Here is a 24,049-nt window from a genome sequence, read left to right as displayed (position 1 = left end):
AACCTTGACAAGCACAGACTTGGATAAAGAGGAGAAAATGACAAAGCCGGTCTTACAAAACACTAGTGTGCCATCCATCAGCCACTCAAACAGTAAAAGCAGCGGCAATATAGAGGGAGAAGAATCTGGAAACAATCCAATTTCCAAAAAAACACACAATTCAAGACAGGAAAATAAAGAAACGACACCAGTTTTTTTTCCCCAACATTTTTTGTATTTCATTTTACTTTCGTTTTTCTTTTTTTAAATGGAGCGATACATCAACATAAATCAAGATTTATAGAGGCCTCGCAATACAAGTACTTGACACAAACTCCTCCGCCGTCCTCTTTTATTAGCTATTAAGAAAGAAACAAAACAAAAAAATGAAATCAAAATGTCTAAACATTGTGTAGATTCTGCAAGATATGTTTGGAATTCGTAACAGAAGCCCTCCTAAATAGGGGTCGGTGGTCGGAACGACCCCCAATTCCTCTCCAATATCAAACAAAAACCTCCCTTCCCGACCCAAAACCCACACCAGACATCCGCTTTTAAATTAAACATGAAGGAAACTAAACAAAACAATAGTTTGCTGAGGCTCATTACATAAAACAAAGACTTGAAAAGACAAACACTTAAAAAGAGGACACGAAAAGGTGGTCATGGGGTCAACTTTTGGTACCTGTTTAAGGGTTTTAGGCCTCTCTCAGGTTGTTGTTTTATATCGCAAACAGTAAAGCGTTAAATTAACCGAGGCGTTTTTTTTCTTTTCGTTAAAGAGTGTCTACACGACTACGCCGATTGAGCGCTCGCCTCTTCTCAAGTGAATGGAGAGGCAACGATCAAATACAATCAGCAGGTTTTTTTTTTGTTGTTTTTGTTTTTTAAATGATAAAGCCATATATTACATTAAAACACTGATTTTCTTTTCTTTGGATGAGAGAGTTACTTTTAAATACATTAATGATAACATGCAGGTTTTCCCCTCGCAGAGTCTCGTTTTAAGATGTGCACCACGAAAAATGGAGTTTAGCGCAAGCAAGTCCTGAACCGCTTGCGGCGTTAAATAAAACGAAAAAAATACATGCGAGCGACAGTCTCGATGCCTGCGCGCAGGACTCTTGCTATAGTTATTAGCATGGCACATGACCTCAAACGTGTAACGTACAGGACGTCAGAGTCTTAGCGCAGCGAAATCTTCAGCCGCCGAATTTTACGCAATGATAACAGTACAGTTTAGAAAACGAAAAAGCAAAACAAAAGATCTGAAAAGACGATTTGGTAAACAGTTCTTGCAAATTCTGTTCCTCTCAAAACACACAGCACAGTAAAAGCATTCAAAAGAACGTTGCTTTGCTTCAGGTAAAAGCAAAGATGAGGCTTTAGTCAATCATATGCGTGGAAAATGGTCCACTCTAGAGAATACAGGCGCAGCTATAGAAATACTAGCGCTGAAGATACTTACAAGTGTGTTGATAGGTACAAAATAAGATCTAATTAAATGAGTTTTAATGTTTAAAACAGCCAACTTGTGGGCTAGAACTGTTTTGTAGAAAGGGAAAATAAAAAAGGCAAGAAAAAGTAAATTCAGATTAACAAGTTTCATTTATATTGAGATCTAAGGCATGTATGCGCATGTTCTGAAATGTATAACCTCACCCTCGCTATTTAACGCACATTTTATGGGATTTATTTGACTGCTAAAGCAGTTAGGCAAAAAAAACAAAGTGTAAAATCATGCCTTTAACAGCTGTAGTACTGGTGAAACGTCTAAAAGTGAGCGGAATTAGGCCACAAAAGCGTGACAAGAAAATGGAGGGAAAAAGTAAACAAAAAACATGCAGACACAATTGCTCCTCCTACCATCCTTCCTGATTTTTTTTGGGATGGTTTATGCTTTTACCGCCGTTTGATTACGAATGGGTGCAGTTTGAGTTATGAACAGGAAAAAGAAAACAAATAAAAACTAAGTAAACATCACGTTTGGTTGAGGGAACACTTGAAAATGTACACGTATGTATAAATGTGTCAACACTTGTTATTAATGCACTCCCCTTAGCTATAATTGGCATTATGAAGATATTTTCCCACATATGGTTTCAATAACAAAACTTCTTTTTTGTTTAATTTGCTTTAACAATTATCATACTTGCTTTGGGTATTCACAAATATAATGATTACATAATTAAAACATTCGATATAATTATATCGGGCCAAGAATTCATTTGCCGAGAGCACAAACAATGATAAAGCAAGTCTTGGTTGTAAAAAAAAAAAAAAAAAAAAAAAAGAAACGAAAAAAAAAGGCAGAAATAAATCTAATTTATAAATGCAAATTTACAAAATGGATTGTATTTTTTTTTGTTTGTTTTTCTTTTTAAACTACAGAATCTAAGATGACCTTACAACCACCCCAATGCTATGTCTATATATATATATTCTGTATTTTATGTACACATGTAATATTCCATCATGTAGGTATTCATTCATCTTAATTTCATCCCACCGTTACAGATCTTAAATTTCTTATCATCTATAATCAATAAATAAATAAGAACCATGGTTTGTTTTTTCACTACGCCCTCTTCATGGTATTGTGCGATTCTCCCCGAAATGGTCCAGGAGAGTTTAGCATGTAGGGGGCATCACCTCTACCAAAAAGAGAGAGAATGAGAGGAAAAAAGAGAGAGACAGACAGAGAGAAGAAAATAAAACAAAAATAAAAAAACAAAAGAGACAGAAAGGAAAGGATGAGGGAGAGCGCTAGGTAGCTGCTAGGTTACTACGCCTGTGTGTTGGTGCCATTCTTGTCGGGGGAATTGGCTGCGTTGATGGAGTTGGCAGTGCCGTCTGGCTGCTTGGTGTCCCTGCGTGGAGGCATTCGCTCATTTATCCGGTCCAGCCCGCGTGCTTCCTCGAAGCTTTGGATCTTGTGTTGAGGATTGAAGCCTTGGATAGCTGCAAGTATTGAAGAACAAAGTTAGACGGCATGAAGTGGCTGATCAGTAACAAATAGTTAGTTTTGAATCTTATTGGTATCCTTGTGCATAATGTGTGAATATTACAGTGCATGATAGTGAACAATTATAAATTGAACTATACTTGACATTAAGACTTGTGGCTATATTTTTATAACACTCCAAAATGACTTTTTCCATCTAAAGTACTTGTATATTTATATGGAAATTCTGTGATTAATTAGTGTTGATTTAATCCCCCGAGACCTTCCTTCATCTTTGGAACACAAGTTACGATTTTTAGCTGAAATCTGAGAGCTCCCTCATCCTCCATTGACAGTGATGGTCTTCCTGAGTCATTCCAAAACCAAAACTTTTCATGCAACTTCAATTGTTTTACTGTAATCATACAAAACTTTAAGAACAATTTTGTGCACCAAAAAAAAAACATTTAAAAAAGACTATGTTTGCCTTTGACTTCTCTTCCACAACAGATCAGTGAGCGTGATTACTAGGGGCAGTAAAACATACTGCCAGTAGAGTCAGCAGTGCAACATGCTGTTGTTTTTAGGCACAGAAAATTGTTCTTGGAGCTTTGCATGATTACAGTTGAACAATTAAATTTACATGGAATGTTTTGACAACATTTTTGTCGGATTTCATCTAAAATATCTTTGTGTTTTGATGAAAAAAGGTTTCAGTGGATTGTAAATAACAAAATATTTAAGTATATTTTTACATTTATTCAACCAGCAAACAAATATAACCAAAAACGACTTAAAAAGTACTTCATTTGTAAGTATATTTAATAAGTATATGCATAAACAGCATTTGAAAATGTTTAGTCTTTTTTTTTTTTTACTCCTCATTTACAATGAATGCTTGACAATCTTTATTTGGGAACAAAAACACACAACATCATTCTTCCCATATTAGTAACAAAGTGCGTAGTGTCTACAAAGTTTTTAAGAAATGTTCTGTGTAGAGCATAATTTAGCTATTAAATTATAAAAATTGGCAGCCAATCAAACCTATCCTGCTTTAAGGAGTGTTAACATTTAAAGCTGCAGAGAACGATTATTACTGGGGTGTGCACTTCTATATTTATTCTTAGTGTCAATGGGGATGACTTTTTTGGGGAATGTTCCATGACTTATATTACAAAAGCAACTAATGCCAAAAAAGGGGAACATGAAAAACAGCACACATTTGCATTCATGCCAAACAAGATAAACGTGTGTATATATATATACTGTATTGTGCAATAAAACACAAACCGTTACACCTCAAAGACATTTGTCTAGGCTTGATGTTTATAATAAATGTGGTTTATAGTGATAATAATTAGTTTGTTTTACACATATTATGTGAACTAAAATAAGTTTACAATGTTTGTAAACATTTCATTTAGGGCTAAATGTATCTATGGTAAATGTCTCTAAATGTATCTATGGACCTTTATCTATGGTTCAAAATCCACTGAGATGACATTAATCAGTGGATTAAAATTCAACGTTTAACTATAATCTGCATCACAAGGAAAACTGATTTAAAACATTCATGTGCAAGACAACATGTTAGACAACTTTGATAATTGTGAACTCACAGAAAGCGGAATCTCTGATTTTAGCATTTTCTTGTTCTTGGATGGACAGAAAGAAATCTTCAATCTAGCCGAGTATCCTCTAAATTACTGTTAGTTGCATCTATAGTGAATCTTACTATAGAAGACACGTGTAATCCTCATATTGGAACCATACAATCTCTTTTAAAAGAACTCTAATTTAGATTATTAAAAATAACCAGGTAAAATAGAATTATTCCATTTAATACTCTGTTATTAATTTATTACGGTTTTATTATTTATTACATTCTATTAGTTTATAGTTAAAATCATGCAGTGTTAATTTTTGTACCCAAATACCAGGAAAATATAAAACACTGTTTTTTTAAAGATTTTATTTCACTAAACAATTATCCAATACGGCACAAATATTTTAATATAATTTTAATTGCGAATTTAAACTCAACTTGAACTTAATTAGATCTGAACCTTTACAGCCACTGAAGTGGCACAACTACTATATGTAGGATGTTCTTCCACAAAAAAATGAAATAAAGCTAAATATACCAATCAGGCAGTTGAGACGAGTGAAAAGACAAAGTCAAGGGCGTGCAGTACAGTTTAAGCTAGTTTAGATAGCATTAAGCAGAAAATCTAATGTACATCAAGCCTAGAATTAAAGGCAAAAAGAGGCCTAGATTTGAGTTTACTTGTGTGCTTGTTGGTCAGGAAGTGAAACTGATAAAAACAAAGATTCAGTCTCATGCTGCGGTCGGCTCCCACCCCTGTCTACGGCTTCCCCTCTCAAAACAGCTGTGACTGAAACGCTTGTGTTCATGATTGTGAGAAATTTCTGAAACGTCCTTTCCTGTCAGCCACATCTATCAATTTCACCATGAGTTAAAAAGATAGTTCGCTCAAAATCAAATGCAATCATTCATTTATCCTCAAGTCAGTCAAGTCAAACTGACATTCTTTTGTGGAACACAAGAAAAGGACGACGTTTTGAAACATTTAGGATTATACTGTGAAAGTTTAAATCATTTTTACCGTTGTATGGATGCATTTGTCAAATATATATTTTGTGTTCCAATGGAAGAAAGCCATACAGGTTTGGACAAAAGGTCAATAAATGATTACAATTAGTTCTGGGTGAACTACTCTTTTAAATGTTAGTTTATCTCCCCCCCCAAAAAAAAATGTGTTATTTATTAATCACATTCAAGCTTCGTTCATCTTCAGAAAACAAATTAAGATATTTTTGATGAAATCTGTGAGCTCCCTTATCCTCTCTAGACAGCAATGGTCCTGAGATGGTCCAGAAAATTACCAAAAAACATCCTCAAAACAGATCATATCCTTTCAGTGGTTCAACTGAAATATCAAGCAACAAGAATACATTTGTGCACACAAAACAAAAATAACAACTTTACTTAACAATTTCCTCTCCTCAGTGTCAGTATAGGCTGCATGTTTTGCGTCACACCTCTGACACATTACCAAGGATGCGCCTGTACTCGAGTTGGGCAGGGGTATAGATCACTGCACAGTGCTTGTGAACATGCACAATGTATTGACAGTGAAGAGAAGAAACAGTTGAATAAAGTCATTATTTTTATGTGCACACAAAAGTATTCTTGTAGCTTTATAATATATATGGATTGTTTAGAAAAAAAAAAATTATCCACCTGGACTTTCAACTAATGGGGAACCATTGTGTTTGAGAAGGATGAGAGAGGTCTGAGATCAAATCTAAAATATGTTAATTTGCGTTTTGAGGACAAACAAATGTTTCAAGCATTTTGAAGGATATGATTAATTAATAACCATTTTCATTTTAGGTGAACTAACACCAAGTTAGTACATCAACACAGACCCGAATATCAGCAAGTTAGTGTGATCGCTAATGGGATTATAGTTCAACAAACAAATAGTTGTAATTAAGGGAGTTATATTTCAGACAATATTGCGTTGGTGTTTTTTTGTGTGTTTGTTTTGCTAACAAATGTAAGCCCGATTAAAAAGTTTGAACAGCTCAGAGCAACACTACAATGTTTGGTTACTGAATTAAGTGAAGAGAATAGATCAATAATTTAACAATCCATTCAGAAAGACAGTCACTTGCTTAGAGTCCAAATAAATCATCTGTTTTGAACAAATGATTTGAATGAAGATTCAGTGAATCAGTCATTAAAACAAGAACTTGTCGCCACCAACTGGTGGTTTTAATGTCATTTGTTTATCAGTTTGCATTTTACAATTAGTTTAAATTAATGTTAGTTATTGTGTTTACTAACATGAAGTTTACTACTGTAATTACCGTAATAAATCATGGTTTCTTCATGTTAGTGAACACAGACCAATCTTGACTAATAGGATAAAGTGTTACCATTTATCACACTATAAAAAGAAAATATGTTGTGATTGTCGCTAAATTTTGACTTGTGAAATAATTTAGATGAATTGTACAATAATTTACTCCATCATTAAATGCAAACAAATGAAAAGAAAAAACAAACGACACAAAGGAACAGCACACAACACCTTAACGTGCAAATCAAACAAAAGTGCTAGCTGTAAATGTAACAAGCACGTGAAAATCACACAAACACAGATTAAAATGAAGACACCGGCGACTACAAAAAGACGAGATGCACACGAAGGACAGGCAGTTAATCACAGGGGGAGGGAGACAGACAGACAACACAGAGAAGGTTTCACAGATGTCTTGCATACCTCGTGCTTCCTCTGCTTCTACGGTGGCTGTGTAAGCATGAGTAGTAGTGCCATGCCCAAAACGAACGGGGAAAGAAAGTGAGTCAAGTTATCAATGCAATCACAAGTCCATTCAATCCCCCTCCCCGTTTCCCATTCATTCATCTTCCCCATCCCACCATCAGCCCAAATGCTTCACATGCCAACACAGGAAGAAACCTGAGAGGTTAGTTTAGCTGCTTCATCCGGGACATAAACAGATCTCAAGACATTTTTTTTTCTTTTCTGGTGAGGTTTGTTTTCGAGAAACCATGCTTTTGAACCTGAGATGCAAAGGCTTTCTGAACCACTCTTGACATGGATGAGTCTATTTTTGAAGCTGAAGGTATAAAATAGCCAAACAAGGAGAGGCTTTCTCCGTTTAAAACAAACAAAAAAAACAGCATGCAACACTGTATACGCTTGATGACAGCTTATTTGTGGCTTTCACAGGAAGATGAGAGGCAAGACAGTTTTGAGCAACATGTAGTTTACTGTTAATTTCAGCTACTGAAGAGCTTTTTTGTTTACATCCCCCTCCCCCAGTGCTATAGAAACTGTTGTGCTTCATTGTTCCTTGACATTTGACCTAAACAAGAGGGTCAGCGAATTTAAAGGGGCAGTTCACTCAAAACCGAACATTCACCATTACATCCATGAAGTGAATTCTGTAGAAGATTAAACAGGACCTTTGATGTTCTGTTTTTGTTTGGTTTGCTTCATAAAACCTCAGTGGATCTTCAAGAGTCATGGTTATTAGTTTTAATATGAATGTATGGGGGTTTTTGTAGCTCAAGTTGAGCTTGAGTTTGATAGCACTTGAGTCCACAATGAGATCACAATCACAGCTAAAAATCCTTTTTAATATTCTGCTAGTGGCCTGAGGTGAGCACATTTAGATTTTTGGGTGAACTATCCCTTTAGTGGCTATAGAATTTCTTTAAATTTTAGAAATAAAGGAATTGTGTTGTTGTTTTTTTTTTTTTTTAGAAAGTAGTCATGTTCCCATCCACCTTTTAATTATGTGCATTTTGAAGTGTGGCATTAAAAAAGAATTGAATTGAAATGCAAAGAAGCGTGTAAATAAAATGTAAAAAATGTGCAATTATAATTTGTGCACAACCGAGAAGGATAAATATTTTATCCGGTAAGAAAGTGCATAAACTATGATGAAAACACATTCACTGAAAAAATTCTAGTTTTTGCATTAATAAAAGTAATGTGATCGTGTTATAAGAGATCATTTAATAATTAAAAATGATGTAATGGACCACATTAAATGGACAAACCAGCAGACTGATCACATTTTTTTTCGTTCATTCCAAAATGTCTCAGTGAAAGCCCATCATCTAAGTGGTTCAGTATTATTGCCTCCCAGTCTTGAGCATGTGCACTCGCAAAGAGTGGATAGAGTGTTTTCTAAAACTGAATACAAGCATGTCTGTAAACAGGACACATTTTTTGTTATTAAATGCAAAAAACAAAACATTTTCATCTCAAATTTGAAAGAAATGACATCTGTAGATTACTGGAAAAATTGTATTGTGTTTACAAAACTCATAAAACTTTGGCAGTCTGTTTCAGACACAATTTATAATTCATTGCAATTTTGACTTCACATCTCACAGTTCAGAAAAAGAAAAAAAAAAATCAGATTTGCAATTTTAACTCAGCATTGAGAGATCGACACAGAGGTCTGGTTCATTAACTCAAATTTAAAATTTATAAGAATGAAATTTTAGATTTATACAGAGTTAAAGACTAAGGATTTCTTTTCTAATGGCCTGGTATTATCATGTGGAACAGTGTAATGGTTTTTAATTTTCCACGATTAGGGAATTTAAATTGGGGAATTTGCTGTAAAAATGTTCAACAGCTGCTGTAAATTGCATCTCTTGGCAACAAAATATATAAAAATAAGGTTTTATTGAGATGTATTGTTGGTCATTGAATGGTTTTCTACCTGACTAAGTAGCATTATTTGGGCAAAGCAAAATAAAGACTTGTTGAAAATTATTTAAGACCTACAACACAATATTTCAGTAAATTTAAAGCTTTTTTAGGCTTACAATTTTGTTTTGGAAATTAAAGACATTTTAAGACCCAGCGGACATCCTGGAATTGCGCATAATAATAATAATAATAATAATAATAATAATAAAAACCGGAGAATTTTGATCATATTTGAATTTAGATTTTCTCTTTTGAATTCTGAATGAAATTGCCTGCAAATAAGAAAAATTGAAAATTTCAAGTTTGGAATGTCAAAACTGCGAGACACTTCTCCAAAGAAAGTCCTATTTAAGCTTCTTCCAGATAAAAGCTATAAATGAGAAATGCACTACGTTTCATCGAAAACAAACCTGTCCGTGTTAATGTGTTTGTTAGTAGAAGGGGCGTTTGGGATGCAGCAGGCTGGTGAGTTTGTACAGTGAAGGCCTTGAGAAAAAGGATGGCACACCGACAGGCACAAGCTAAATCGGGTCATATTGCGTCACAGTCATAAGCTCACGGAGCCCCTCTCACTGCGAAAGCATCACCCACAGCGGCTTCTTGGCACTTAGCTGCCATCTCTGCAGCGCTTGGAATTCGAACTGAGTTGATTGAAAATCATGACCAAACCCAGATCTTAATTTGAAGAATGGGCAAGCTGCACAGTGAGAGAGGCCAAAGCGGGTGACAGAAACAGAGAAATGGAGAGAGACAGAAAGACTGAGAGAAAAAGTGTGAGAGGGTAGCAGGGGTTTGGTGGAGAGCAGGTTTGGTCCTCCACAGCAGCGCAGACAGAGCTGAAGGAGGCACGGGGGAGAGACTCACCGCTCTGGAGGGTCTGACGGCCCCCTGACAGCACACCTAGAGGCAGCATCCCAGTGGGGGTCAAGCCCTTTAACTGCAGCACGCTCTCATTCTCCTCTCTGAAAGAAAACAAAACATGCATACATGGTTAAAAGATGACAACAATGTCAGATAGTGTTTACTTTAAAATGGATGGTAATGAAAGGGACAGGTCTGAAGAGAAAGTTCATCCAAAAACAACATTTATTTGGTCTATATTTATTCTTTTTCTGAAGACATAAGATTTTGAAGCATGTCTGCAACCAGACTGTTGACAATAGCCATTCACTTACTCTGTAGCGAAGTAAAATGAGGAAATCAATAGTTCAGAATATCTTTTGTTCACAACATAAGAGAGATACTTAGAGGAAAGTGAAGGAAGAGTAAAATGACTGGATTAACTTTTCCTTTCAGGTTTATGAATTCACATAAGTTTTAAATGTAAGGAGTCCAAAATAGCAAAACAAAAAAACTCTTGCTGGTTTCATGTGGTACTGAAACTATTATCTCATTTTCAGTTCCAGTTGAATGTAATGTGAAGTGACCAGATCAACAAAATGTTCTTTAAGCCTTAAGCTATATTGAGTATTGTGTGTACATGGAGAAATCTTTTATTAAAATACCATTTTTTCCCTTTGATTAATATTTATTTGATTTTAGGGTTGACATTACAATCTGAACTACCATTGCCTCGGAAAAAGAGCACATTATGTGACTTAAGTGTGTTACTTTCTTCTAGTATAATAAAAATAATAATAAAAAAACAACATAAAGGTTAACCTTATCATACAAAAACAAAATGAGCAAGATGTTTCAACAAATTAGGTCATCTTGAGCGAATGCAAATTTACAGTTTATCTTTAATTTTCCAATTAAAAACACTTCATTACATACACTTCCATACATACATTATTTTAACAGTATGTCATATCATTAACACAAGCACAGAACATATATGCGCACTGGCCACTTTATCAGGTACACCTAACTAGTACTGGGTTGGACCCACTTTGCCTTCATAACTGTCTTAATCCTTCATGGCATAGATTCAACAAGGTACTGGAAATATTCCTCAGACATTCATATTGACATGATAGCATCACACAGTTGCTGTAGATTTGTCGGCTGCACATGCATCATGCAAATCTCTCGTTCCACCACATCCCAAAGGTGCTCTATTGGATTGAGTTCTGGTGACTGTGGAGGCTATTTGAGTACAGTGAACTCATTGTCATGTTCAAGAAACCAGTCTGAGATGATTCGCGCTTTATGACATGGTTAAATTGGTACTAATGGGTCCAAAATGTGGCAAGAAAACAACTGAACAAGGCTTTTGGCCCACAGAACTGCCGCTCACTAGATATTTGGTATTTTTCTGATCATTCTCTGTAAACCCTAAAAATTGTTGTGCGTGAAAATCCCAGTAGATCAGCAGTCTCTGAAATACTCAGACCAGCCCATCTGGTACCAACAACCATGCCATGTTCAAAGTCACTTAAATCCCTTTTCTTCAGTTGTTCAGTTTAAACTGCAGCAGATGGTCTTGACCATATCTACATGTCTAAATGCATTGAGTTGCTGCCATGTGATTTGCATTAACAAGCAGCTGGACAGGTGTACCTAATAAAGTGGCAGTGTTGTATTATGCTGTGTAGTATTATGCTAAATGTATTTAGCATAAAGTACAACACAACAATTGTTAATAAGTTAGATTTTGGTAATTATACAATATATTCAGTTAAATGTATATTTATTATAGTCATTTGTCTTTAATAAAAAATAGTTAAAAAGTAACTGCCTTTAATATTATTCAACTATAGCAACCCTAATACAAAGTAAAATCAATAATCAATAAACCTAATAATACCACATAATTCAATAATGACATTTTATACCACTAACAAATATTGCTCCTTTTTATTTTTATTTTTTAAAAGGCTTAGCATGTTTTTTTGTGGTTTGTTTGTTTTACAGCTAGAATGTCAGTGCAGAAAAAAAGCACTGTGTGTGCACAGAACCACAGTCCATAAGGGACTTGCTCTGTATGTGAGGGATTTATATTCACCTAAGAACAGAGAAAACTCTGGCCATCTTGCCAATGGCACGAATCTTATTTCGGATCACCTCCTTGCGGACTGCCGGGGTACCACCTGCCACAAATGCACACACACAAACAAACAAGAACAGAGATAGAGAGAGAAAAAAATACAGTAAGATTCACTGAGGGTACACTGAGAACGGTTTTAAAATGCACATGTCAACTTGAGCCCTTGTAAAACTAGTATAAATACAATAAGACAGATCATTACCTGCGAACTAGTCTTAATCTCACAGCTGGAGTCAAACATACTCCAGATCAAATGAGGCATTACATTCTGAACTCCCATAAGGAATAAATAAACCCCATTTCGAAACTCAGAGGCTCACAGACACACAGAGGAAGTGTGTCAGGCCAAGTTAAAATTATGCACCATTGAAAAAAAAGAAGGACAAATCAATCGGGCATCAAGAAGAGTAAATGGGACACTGTATTCCTTCATGACAGCTCTTCAGATGTGGGCTGGGGGCGTTTAGATCAGCTTCATCTGCTTTCAGTACAGCAGGAGAGAGGCTTCACTGTACTTCACGGCTCTCGCATTAAGAACACTAATTCATTTGCAATTACTGAAGCGACTGACTGGAGAGACCCAGATTGTCTCGTGTAAACTGCCAAGGGCATGTTTGGCTAAAAAGCGATGATCATTTTAATGTATTGACTTTTTTTTTTTTTTTTTTTTTTAAGTCATAAGCACATATGAAAGATGAGATTTTCTACTAAACGAGTTACTCGATAATTCTGTACTTTATAGTAACATTTACGAACACAAAACTTTAAAGTTTTATTCATATTCTGAAGGTTTTTAGTACTTTTTTTACAGAAGGATAAGTACATGCATAACAGGGCTCGAAACTGCGACCATTTTGGTCGCATATGCGCCCGAAATTTAATCTATGCGACCTCATAATATATATTGGGACCATTCGTGCGACTGCATACAATAGTTGTAGTGCGACCTGTTTTGGTTTTTTTCTAAAAACGTGGTAAAATCGGTCTTCCCTGCCGCTATATTGGTTCATATTAGCTGTCAATCACTCAAGACTTTCCGCTGTCAGATGACGGGGAGGGAGCTTTTGTGACCGCGGGGATTGCAAACGGCTGAAGAGTGAAAAGTACACTGAATCTCGATGCGTTGCATGCCCTGCGTGTTCAGCCAACACAATCTCACAGCAATTCGTAACTTTTTCATACGTTTCCTCGTGAGATCAGGCTGCAACAGCGCAAATGTCTGCTAAAACACCATCGCCAAAGAAGCATGCCTTTACTCAGTTTAAACTGATGCGGGTTATAACAAAGAACAGTATTGAGCCGGTGGTCATGGGGAGAATCCTGCTCTGCCCCCCTCATATTGGGCCGGCTAACTCGCATGCTTTTCCGCAAACACAGAAAAATGTAATTCAGCGCGTAACGAGGCTGAGCATTAAAACGTCACGAACTGAAACCAAAACTTTTATAAGTGAAACTTTTCTTCCTTTCTTTTGTCCGTTCTTTCTTGATATGTATATTATTTTTCTATTTAATTACTGATAACTGCTTTGTAGCAGAAATATTATTTATTAAACTGATATGCACATAAAAACAATAGTACAAAATAAATATTTCTTACTGCAATGCTTCATTTGTGTTTGATGCAAACCATCAATTTATTTTTCATAAAGTAACAGTAGGACTTTATATAGCAGATAACTTACATTAAAGCACATTCAAGGCAGCATGATGATGAGAAATACAATTCATTATTAGTATTATTGTCATCATCGTCATCATTGATATTTTATAATTATTCAACATTCATGTTGGAATTATTGCACAAATATTAAGTCATCACAGCATTAGTTAGATAGTTGTTTCTGGGTTTTGTTAGTCCCAATTGACGTTGTTTTCAAATACAATAAATCCCTTATAATACAACATGTCAAATATATCATTCATTTTTGGTGGGTGCTCCTAAATGTTGTCTGGTGCTCCTAAATATTTCAGGTTGGGAGCACCGGTGCTACCAAGTAAGAAATTTAATTTCTAGCCCTGCATAATATGGCCTGAGTATATATACATCAATTATATAAACACATTTTTTAATTTATTTTTTTGCTGTGCACAGTATTTTCTGAGAGATAGAAAGAGATTCTCAAAACCTTACAGTTTGATATGTAAAAAAAAATCTATTTGACCTCCTCCAATGTTAGACATTTTGTGTGCTAGGAATGTAAGAAAATGAATGTACATTTATTAAAATTTGCCTCATTTGAAGATAACGTCCAATAAAAAAAAGTTGCAATTATTATTGCAATCGACTTGGAAAGCATAACTTCATTTTTAATCCTTATTCACCTGTAGTCTGAAATAAAATGGAAACAAAAACAAGAACTAATCATGAAATGCTTCAAACAGGTGAAACAAAGCAGGCAGCACATTTTTAAAAAATCCCACAATTAACGCTGAATTCATATTCAAAGCAACCCTCACACAAGAATATAGTGTCCTAAATGGAAATATATGGGTTATTCACTGAGGACTAATGCACATTAATCAGGGAACTATTATTTGATGAGAAGAGGGGCATGCTGGTATATATTTAACAGAGCTCAAATCCACACTGAGAAGACAAAATAATAGAAAGGAAGAAGACTTTTCAATGAGAAGGCCAATGGAGCATACTTTAATATTGAATTCAATAAGTGTTTTGTACTTCGTTGGAATTAGATTTTGTTAAACATTAGTAGCTAAAGTTAAAAGGGTTTTAAAATGCCAATTTTTTATGCAAAAACTCTATAAAAAAAAAATAAAAAAAAAGTAAATACATTTTACTGAATTTAGTTTGTTTTTATTATTATTATTATTGTTATTATTATTATTATTATTATTATTATTATTATTGTTTCTTAATGTAGTCATACTGAATTGATCAAAACAGTGGCCTATAAAAACAAGACAATAGAAAACACTAGAAAACTAGTGTTCCATTATTATTTAGAAACTGCCAGTAAAACACTGAAATTAACATCAAAGATTGAAGTAGAAAGAATGAAATAGTATCCTCCTGAATAGTACTACAATCATTTCATGAAAAAATAAAAAAATGATTACTGTGAAGCTTTTTGAAAATATGTTGAGCCCTAAAAGCTTAGAAATTTTGTAGTTATTTCTGCAAATTATTTTTTTCCATAAACATAGCAGTGTCAGCTTTTTTCCTAATTTCATGCAGACCTCCAACAGAGTGCTCCTCTTAATTCATTTGCCAGCAAAATCCGGATGCTACAATGCTGAAAAACGTCAATCACAAAATGAAGCTCATATGAATAACTGGCTTGTTTTTACCTTCGCAGGTGTCGTCTCCCTCTGACATGAGCTCATCATCTGAACAGATGTTCAACACGTTGACCAGCATCTCCGTTACTGAGAGCACACAAGAAAGAATTATACACGATGTCATAATGTCCTTCCACCTCATAACTGTTTTGTCTAAACGTTCTATTGAGAATTAAAAACTATTTTTTACCAGCCAATGCACTTCAAAATTAATGTAAACAAATCTTCCTGTTTGTTATTTACCTTTCTCCCCAACGAAGGGCAATGACCATGTGAAGACATCCATGAAGTTGGGCAGCCAGTATGGATGAGGAGAGCAATTGAACTGCCGGATGTTCATCACGTTGTTCTCATATTTCAACACAGCAGCTTGATGGATCAAACCAGAGAATGTGTCAGAAACCCTTTTCTGATTGTCCAAGACTGAAGGTCCTAATATACTCACAGTAAAGCTCAGTTTCGATCGTCACTTATGGGTTAAAAAGAAGTTCAAAATATATGAGGAGAGGTATACTGATAGCAAACATCCAGAGCGACATTTAGATATAGCAACGCATAATGTTCTGCCGGCCTTATCGTTTTAGCCAATACTTAAATTGATTTTAGTAGGGTTTTGTATGGTGTCTTCTAAGGCTGCAAGATATTGGGAAAATATGCAATTACTGTATTTCTTTTCCCTGGAGTAAATCTTCTGTATTACACTGCCTAACATAAGTCTTATTGCCTATATAAGTTTTAGGAACAACAAATAATAACTTGACTTCTAGTTGATCGTTTGGTATCAGAACTGGCTAGTAAGAAAGGACAAAGGCTTTTAGATTATGCTTATTTTACCAAAAATAAAATATGATCATGCCTTGATTTTTTTTATGATTTAATTAGGACAGTAAGGTCTGACTTTGCTTAGACAAAGATTTTGTCACTTAACAGGAATAATGTACAGTATAGAATATAAAGTCATGCTGCAATAGAAAAAGAATTAATATTGTGTTCAATAAATAACTCCATTAATAAAGTCATCTGGAATAAAAAGAAAGCATTCTTGCAGGACTCTCAGAGCTCATCAAGATTCTTTGGATTCATCTTCAATGCCTCCTCCTTCATCTTGCTCAATGTTCATGTCTGGTAAAGAATTTGCCCTCTCCTGTGGTTTATAATGTAAAGAGCAGCACAAATGTCGTAATTCCTCAGGCTGTTGATGTTGCCATCCACTCTGCAGATATCTTGCACACCCCATACTGAATGTAACCCCAAACCATGATTTTTTTCCTTCACCAAACTTGACTGATTTTTGTGAGAAAATCATGCGGGTTCCAATAGGATGTTCCAACAGTATTTATGATGATTGGGAAGCAGTTCAACAGATGATTCATTGAAAAATATACCATCTGCCACTTTTACAAATGATCAACTAGTTATTTTTTGTTGCTCTTACCACAGGAATTGACAACAAGACTTTTGTCAGGTAGTGTACATTTTTTTTAGATTTTATATTACATTTATATTACATTATACAATATTTATATTACTTTTTACATTTAAAATATGTTATTAACTATTTTAAAATGTATATATTAAAATATAATGATCTTACTAAAAGACAATGCTTTCTGACTTAAATCTACTTCATTTTTTTTTTTTTTTTTTTTTAAGTGTCAAAGTGCAAATATTCAGACTTTAAAACACTATAAATGAGTGAAAACCTCAGCAGATATTCTGATTCTGGCTGTTGTCATTTTCCTGTCATCTCATCTCATCTTTCATTTTTAATTATTTTTGCTTCAGCTTCACCTTTGGGTCACTAGCAGAACAGCACCTACTGGGGATGGGAAGGTGGGTATAAAAATGCACCTGATAAGTCAAATCTGGATAAACAAACTATGCATTCATCAAACAAAGTGAATTTGTCAGTTGAAATAAATTGAATTTCTCTGCGTTAAGCATATCATGCATATAAATAATCAGTAACTTTTCTATATCAGTAACGATATCAGTAACTTTTCTATTTTTTGTGCAGCTTTAGTGTCCTCAAGGTAATGCAACTGCATAAAGCAGACATTTGATAATAAGCACTTATTAAAAAAAATAAGCAGATCTGGTTGTTTCCTTGCTAGTTAAGGATTTAAATTAAAAACCAGCTATCCACTGTTCACATTTATTCATTTGTAATCAGGTATTTTTAAAAAAGCATGTCAAGTTATGGATTCATCAACTTGTATATTGGTTATCAGCTTCCAAATATAAGAGTTATCGGTTATCTGTATTGGCCAAAATTTACATATCGGTGCAACCTTACTTATTTACATAGCACTTTATAGCTGACAATTCAATTGCACATTGAGCTGCTTTTAACATAGCAGAGAAAACGATTCAAAGAAGAACTCCAAGACCTACATTAACATATTACATAACTGCTACTGACAAATGGTAGCTCTTGTCTGTTTATTTATTGTAAACTTCTAGAATATGTAGTCCTCATTTAGAATTTCAAGTTACATTTGTTCCTCATTATGCGATCGTAAATTACCTTACCATATACAAACCTACATGATTATTAGGTGTATTAATTACACATAATCAAATTGTGGTGCATGACGGCACCAGCTCAAACGCTTTAAGAGCTCTTACCTTTATTGTTATACACGTCTAAGTAGTTTGGTGCAGAGAAGATTGTGATTAATGAGGGGAAGCCTGTCGTCTGACTTTTTCTGTACATTCGATACCTAAAGGGGTCAGTGAAATGGGACAGCAATTGTCAGTGAGTGCTCGTCCAAATAAGCCAAGAAATCGAAGCGTGGTGTGCAGTGAACTCACCCTGCATCTTGGGCTTCATGTGCTCTTATAACTGACAACAAGTTATTATTCGTCAGAAAGTCACATACTGCAGGGTAACTGTTAAGAGGAGGGGGGAGAGAGAGCGAGAGAGAGAGAGAGGGAGAGAGAGAGAAAGAGAGAGAGAGAGAAGGAGAGAGAGGGAAAGAGAGAGAGGTGTAATTAGCAACTCCAGCAGTCCATCAGTCAAAATGGCATGACTAACATTGAGAGGTGCGACTGTGAATGTGGACTGAGTAGGCAGCGATCAAACAAACGCGCATGTGGGCAGACTGTCAGCTGGAGTACCTGTAGAAATAGGAACATCCTCTCACGCTGTTGTGACAAAAGTGCTCGGAGGTCTTTTCGCTGCCGTAGTCCTCGCCAGGGTCAGACCACAGCAAGTCGCACATCGGCCCGAAAGCTGGCGGCTCTTTAAACCTGTCTAACTGCAGAACAGCAGAGCAATGCAAACAGTCAGACCAAAGAACTCAATGTTTCTGTTCTAACTTATTCATCAGTTCAACAATACAAACGCCATCAGTTTACATTTGCTTAGATTTTTAAAGATTTCAAATTTGATCTATCCATTCATCAAAAAACATATTAAGAGTATACATTTCAAAGGTGAATAATATATACATATTATAAATAATAACAGTATTAATACTTCTTTAAAAAATTGTAAACAGACTAGGACTGGAAGATTAAAAGTAATCAAAATTTAAAAATAAAATAATTTTTCCAGGACGATTTTGTCAATTACATTCCCTATTGATTGTGGTGTCATGTGACGCCGCTCTGTTAAGGCTGATTTATACTTCTGCGTTGAATGGACAGGTATAGTGCAACTCAGCCTTCGCAAGGTCACACACACCTCTTAAAAAAAATTAACTACACGTCGCAACGACGGGTAGCGCAAGCTCTGTGATTGTTCAGCTTGGTATCGGTGACAAGCATGTGCGGTGCTCAAGTCCCGTAGAGCAGCTCCAGTTGGAAACTAAGTTGTTGCACATCATCTGGTTCCCGCCTCTGAATTAGATGCTTTTAGCTTCTTATACATTCAAGGTAACATTCAGAAAAAACAAAAGCAGCAAAGAAACAGAAGAGCATAAAAACCCACAAAACAAACAGCACGTAGAAGTATAAATGCACGGCTACGTGCAAGACAGGCAGTATGGGTTACGACAGATTACTCGACACAGAAGTATGAAGCAGGTTCTGCAGTCACACTTTGCAGCCACATCTGATCTAGGGTCAAGTAGGACAATGCACCCATTCTTGAGCCTTACTTTGCTGTACATTGACGATGATTGTAAGCTGCACCAGAGATGCCTTGAGACGGTTTATTTTCCATTACATTAAAATGATTATTTACATTAAAATATCGTTCTCAGAAGATGGAAGTAATGCACCTTTAAAATATTGTTTACAGGACATGCAAGAGTTATTTTATTTAGAAGAGATACTGCTTTTTTTCTACTTTTAATATGAACAACAATAAAAATTATTTATTGTTTCCAAAAGTGCAAGTTATTAACTTTTTTATAATAACACAGTCACTGTTGGTTTAAGGCAATGTGTGCTTTAATTTCAGTTGTTCAACGTTGATGTTCAATAAATAATCATAGATAGTAGGTAGTGTGCCATTCCTTCAATTATAAGTAATGAACCGTTCATTCAGAAATCTCTCACTTGTATTATCTGAGCATATTTACTTTACAAAACCTGTCAGTGAATCATGAAGGCAAAAAAAAATAATAATAATAAATAAAATAATGGTTCATTAAATCCCAATCGAGTTTAAATGTTTAATAAATTGAGATTTTTTTTTAGTCCAAATCGCGCAGCCCTAAAATAGACCATCTTTTTTTATTATACGATAAACATAGATTGCATTAAAAATACATTAACATAAACTAAATTGATAAATTAAATTATATTTTATTTCAATTAAGCATTTACTACACTGCAAAACCCCAAAAGTTAGGGTAGCTCAAACTTTGAGGAAAACCGATTGCAACAAACCATTTAAGTTCAAAAACTAATCCCAATGAGTACTGTGAACTTACTCCATTTGAGTAAATGAAGCAATTTGAGCACAGTAAAACCCAATAAATGAAGAGAACTTAAATCAGCTGTGTATGGTAAAACTAATAATAACTCAAACTGTTTAAGGAAACCAATTGCTACAAACCATTGCAGTTAAAAAACTTATCTATACGAGTACTGTTCACTTACTCTAAGTTGAAGTAATGAGGTATTTAATAAACTTATTACCTTCAACACAGTACAAAACTCTTTTCAAATAAGTAGAATTAACTTTCAGTCAGGCGGATAGGTGCAGCGGCAGCAGTAATGCGGTCGATGTACTAGTCTGTTGTGGTGAAGAAGAAGCTGAGCCGAAAGGCAAAGCTCTCGATTTGCTGGTCAATCTACGTTCCTACTCTTAATATGGTCATGAGCTTTGGGTCATGACCGAAAGAATAAGATCTTGGATACAAGCAGCAGAAATGAGTTTCCTTCATAGGGTGGCAGGGCGCACCCTTATTGAAAGGGTGAGAAGCTCGGTCACCCAGGAGGAGCTCGGAGTAGAGCTGCTGCTCCTTCACATCGAGAGAAGTCAGCAGAGGTGGCTCAGGCATGTTTCGGATGCCTCCAGGATGCCCACCTAGGGAGGTGTTCCAGGCATGTCGCATCGGGAAGAGGCCTTGGGGAAGACACTTTACATGCTGGAGAGACTATGCCTCTCTGCTGGCCTGGGAACGCCTCGGGATCTCCACGGAGGACCTGGAAGAAGTGTCTTGGGAGAGGGAAGTCTGGGGTTCTCTCCTAAGACTGCTGCCCCCGCGATCCGGATAAGCGGATGAAAATGATGATGATGAACTTTCAGTCAATTTTGAAGTAACTTCACTAATTTCATTTGATAAAGTCGACTGTTGGGTATTACAGTGTAGAAATAATAATATTATATTAAATTGTCTTTAATTATGCTACAAATAAAAATAAAGTATTTGAATAAAATACATTTCAATTATTTATTTATTGAATTAACAATATTGCTCAGTTACTATTAATAGATTTAGAGTAGAAATAAGTAGAAATAAGATGAATCTTAAGTTTAAAATATTAAAAACTGAACTTTTCTATATCTTAGAATAACAAAAATAATAAGAATCTAAATATTTTTAACAATAATTAAAGAAAGAATTCAAAATAATCGGTAGTGCTCAGACAACAAACAGCAAGGCAAAATCGAGTTCATCTAAACTCCATGTCTTTTTTTTAACTTGAATATTCTTAGCAAGGCTTAAAACAGATCAGTTTAAAGATGCAACCTCTCACAAGAATGCTTGAGCACGTTGACAGCTCGCTGTGGTTTAACAGCACAACTCCCTGAGAAGCTGCATATATAAAATCATCCCCTTCAAAAGAACCCTCACAACAGCACTCAAAACACTATCTTAAAAAAAGTAACAAACTCCCTGCCATCCAATACGGTTGAACACAACAACAACAACAGCACAAATAAAAATAATGCCAAATAAAAAAATTTAAAAAAAAAACTTACTTTCCGGATGTCGTCGAGGCAGGTGACCTCAGGAGAAAGACCTCCGTGAACGCAGAGGAACTGCTGGTTGAGCAGAGCGGCCAGAGGAAGGCAGTCGAAGGCCTCCATGCAGGCATCATACACCCGCTCCGTGTACTTAATCTTGCCTGCGATGAGAGAAGCATAATAAAAAAAAACACCCATGCATCTCTGAACACTTGCTAAAGGAGCGAATGAGCTTTTCAAGCCAAGGCTGTCACGCTGGTCCTTTTGACATATCACAGTAATGCTGGGTGGGTGAGGGCAGAACAGGGGGCTTGCCAACTTTCCAAGGAATAGATGGAGGAGGAGGAGGATGTCGCATGCCTTGTTAGGTGATGTTGCAAGCAGACGCGTGTGCTAATTGGGATGAAGTGAGGAAAGGAGCGCGGCGGGAGGCTGATTAAAAGGAGGCCAGAGACCGGTTACACGTGGAACACGGGGCCCGCATACCACCGTTAAATCCTGACATTTTAGAATGGGCCAGCCGCGCCGCATATTGTAAACAGCAGCACTGACAGATGAGAAACAGGCCGCCTCGTGATGAGCAAAAGAACAACACTGCGATGAAGCAGCACATCCTTATCAAAGGCTCTTTGATTAGCTGGATTGGATGAACAGCCAGCCTCCATTTAGGCTGAATGAACACATTAAGAGCCAAGATTTCTGCTGATGCTGACGGGAATGCCATTGGATCTTGATTGACTAAAATAGGGGAGCTTTTAATGCAGGCCACTGATCCATTTGACGTTACAAATCAAAACGTTTTTGTATTAGTTGGTAGAAGACTGTGTCTGAATTGTTCTTTTGTTCCGTTTTTATGTTGGCGCCAATTAATTTTGAGTTTCGCAGTGGTGCCACTACTAATTTGCTAAACTGATTTGTGATGCAATTTCTGCTGTGTATGTAAACGTTAAAGAATATAACAGAATGATACTATGGTTCACATTTAATCTTCAAGTTACACTGACTAATTAGCAACTTGATCCACCACAGCACCAACAGAATAGAGTGAATGCATAAATGCCTGTCATCAGTGCATTGTAAAACCCAAGAGTCAACTATATCAACTAAAATGAGTGTTGTTAACCCAAAATTGGCTGAAAGTTAATTCTACTCATTTGAAAAAGAGTTGAGCTCAGTGTTGAAGGTAATGAGTTAATTAAATATCTCATTACTTCAACTTTAATGTAGTAAGTTCATAGTACTTGTATAGATTAGTTTAACTCAAATGGTTTGTAGCAATTGGTTTCTTCAAACGGTTTGAGTTGCCTTATTGAGGTTTACAGTACTCAGTTGGTTTGAGTTCTTTTCATTTATTGGGTTTTATTGTGCTCAGATTGCTTTCTTTATTGAAATGGATTAAGTTTACACTACTCATTAGGATTAGTTTTTGAACTTAAATAGTTTGTTGAAATCGGTTTCCTCAAATGCTTTGAGTTACCTTAACTTATTGGGTTTTACAGTGTAGTAAATGCTTAATTACATGAGTTGCTTTCATGATCCCGTTTTACATGTTATAGCACTTTATTCGATTAACGTCTTTGCGTCACCACACCATCTGCATTTCCTCCAGAGATTCATGTAATTTCAGGTGTTTTGTTGACTTTAACTGCAGTTTTGCACTTTCACTTTCATTCAGAAACATTTAATGCATGCCCCACATGACAAACAAGATATTGGATGAGATTATGACCAGCTGGAAGAGTGTTGTTTTAATAGAATTAAGACACTGCATAGGAAAATCTGTGATGCGGGTGTCTGTGGTGGTTTAATGATAGGTGGAGAGAATAGTGTCAAACAGTCGTGTGTACAGACTATCCTGTCGCAAAATGCAGCAAAAATCCTACACAATGGTAATAGTATGATTAAGGGGTTCACATGTCTGGACTGCACTTCAGTCAATGGATTATGCAGACTAAAATCTGCATAATCCACATGCCGTATTTCGATTTCTGTTCTAATGTGAACAATGAACTTAAAACTAATGTATGAATTTTGCCATCATTGCTATACATCTGTAAATAAAACCCAAATGGCTGTCGGAGTTTAAGAAACAAATTTAGGCTTAGTCAGCACAGCGACTACTGATTGCTAGTGCTGGAGCAGTGTATGAATGAAGCAAGCGAGTTTTTGTCTAACATCCCCCA

At 35.7% G+C, this 24,049-nt stretch overlaps 1 protein-coding gene across 4 annotated transcripts in view; it reads right to left on the bottom strand.

The window, feature by feature from the left end:
• Positions 1-903: 903 nt before the first annotated feature.
• Positions 904-24,049, bottom strand: part of ppp3ccb (protein phosphatase 3, catalytic subunit, gamma isozyme, b) — a 55,944-nt gene continuing 32,798 nt past the window's right edge. Inside the window, exons 5-14 of one of the 4 annotated variants that reach the window (XM_005155313.6) lie at positions 21,882-22,027; positions 18,620-18,759; positions 18,314-18,391; positions 18,128-18,222; positions 15,743-15,868; positions 15,509-15,586; positions 12,158-12,242; positions 10,075-10,172; positions 7,240-7,266; positions 904-2,940 (exon numbers count right to left, since the gene is read on the bottom strand). In XM_005155313.6, the coding sequence (XP_005155370.1) occupies positions 2,765-2,940; positions 7,240-7,266; positions 10,075-10,172; positions 12,158-12,242; positions 15,509-15,586; positions 15,743-15,868; positions 18,128-18,222; positions 18,314-18,391; positions 18,620-18,759; positions 21,882-22,027 (1,049 nt within the window). In that variant the 3' untranslated portion in view covers positions 904-2,764. 4 annotated transcript variants of the gene reach the window in all.

This window comes from Danio rerio, chromosome 10, assembly GCF_049306965.1.
Source record: "Danio rerio strain Tuebingen ecotype United States chromosome 10, GRCz12tu, whole genome shotgun sequence".
NCBI classification, from domain to species: domain Eukaryota; kingdom Metazoa; phylum Chordata; class Actinopteri; order Cypriniformes; family Danionidae; genus Danio; species Danio rerio.
The sequence above is the reverse complement of the archived record's forward strand: the minus strand, read 5'-3'. Positions and strand labels throughout refer to the sequence as shown.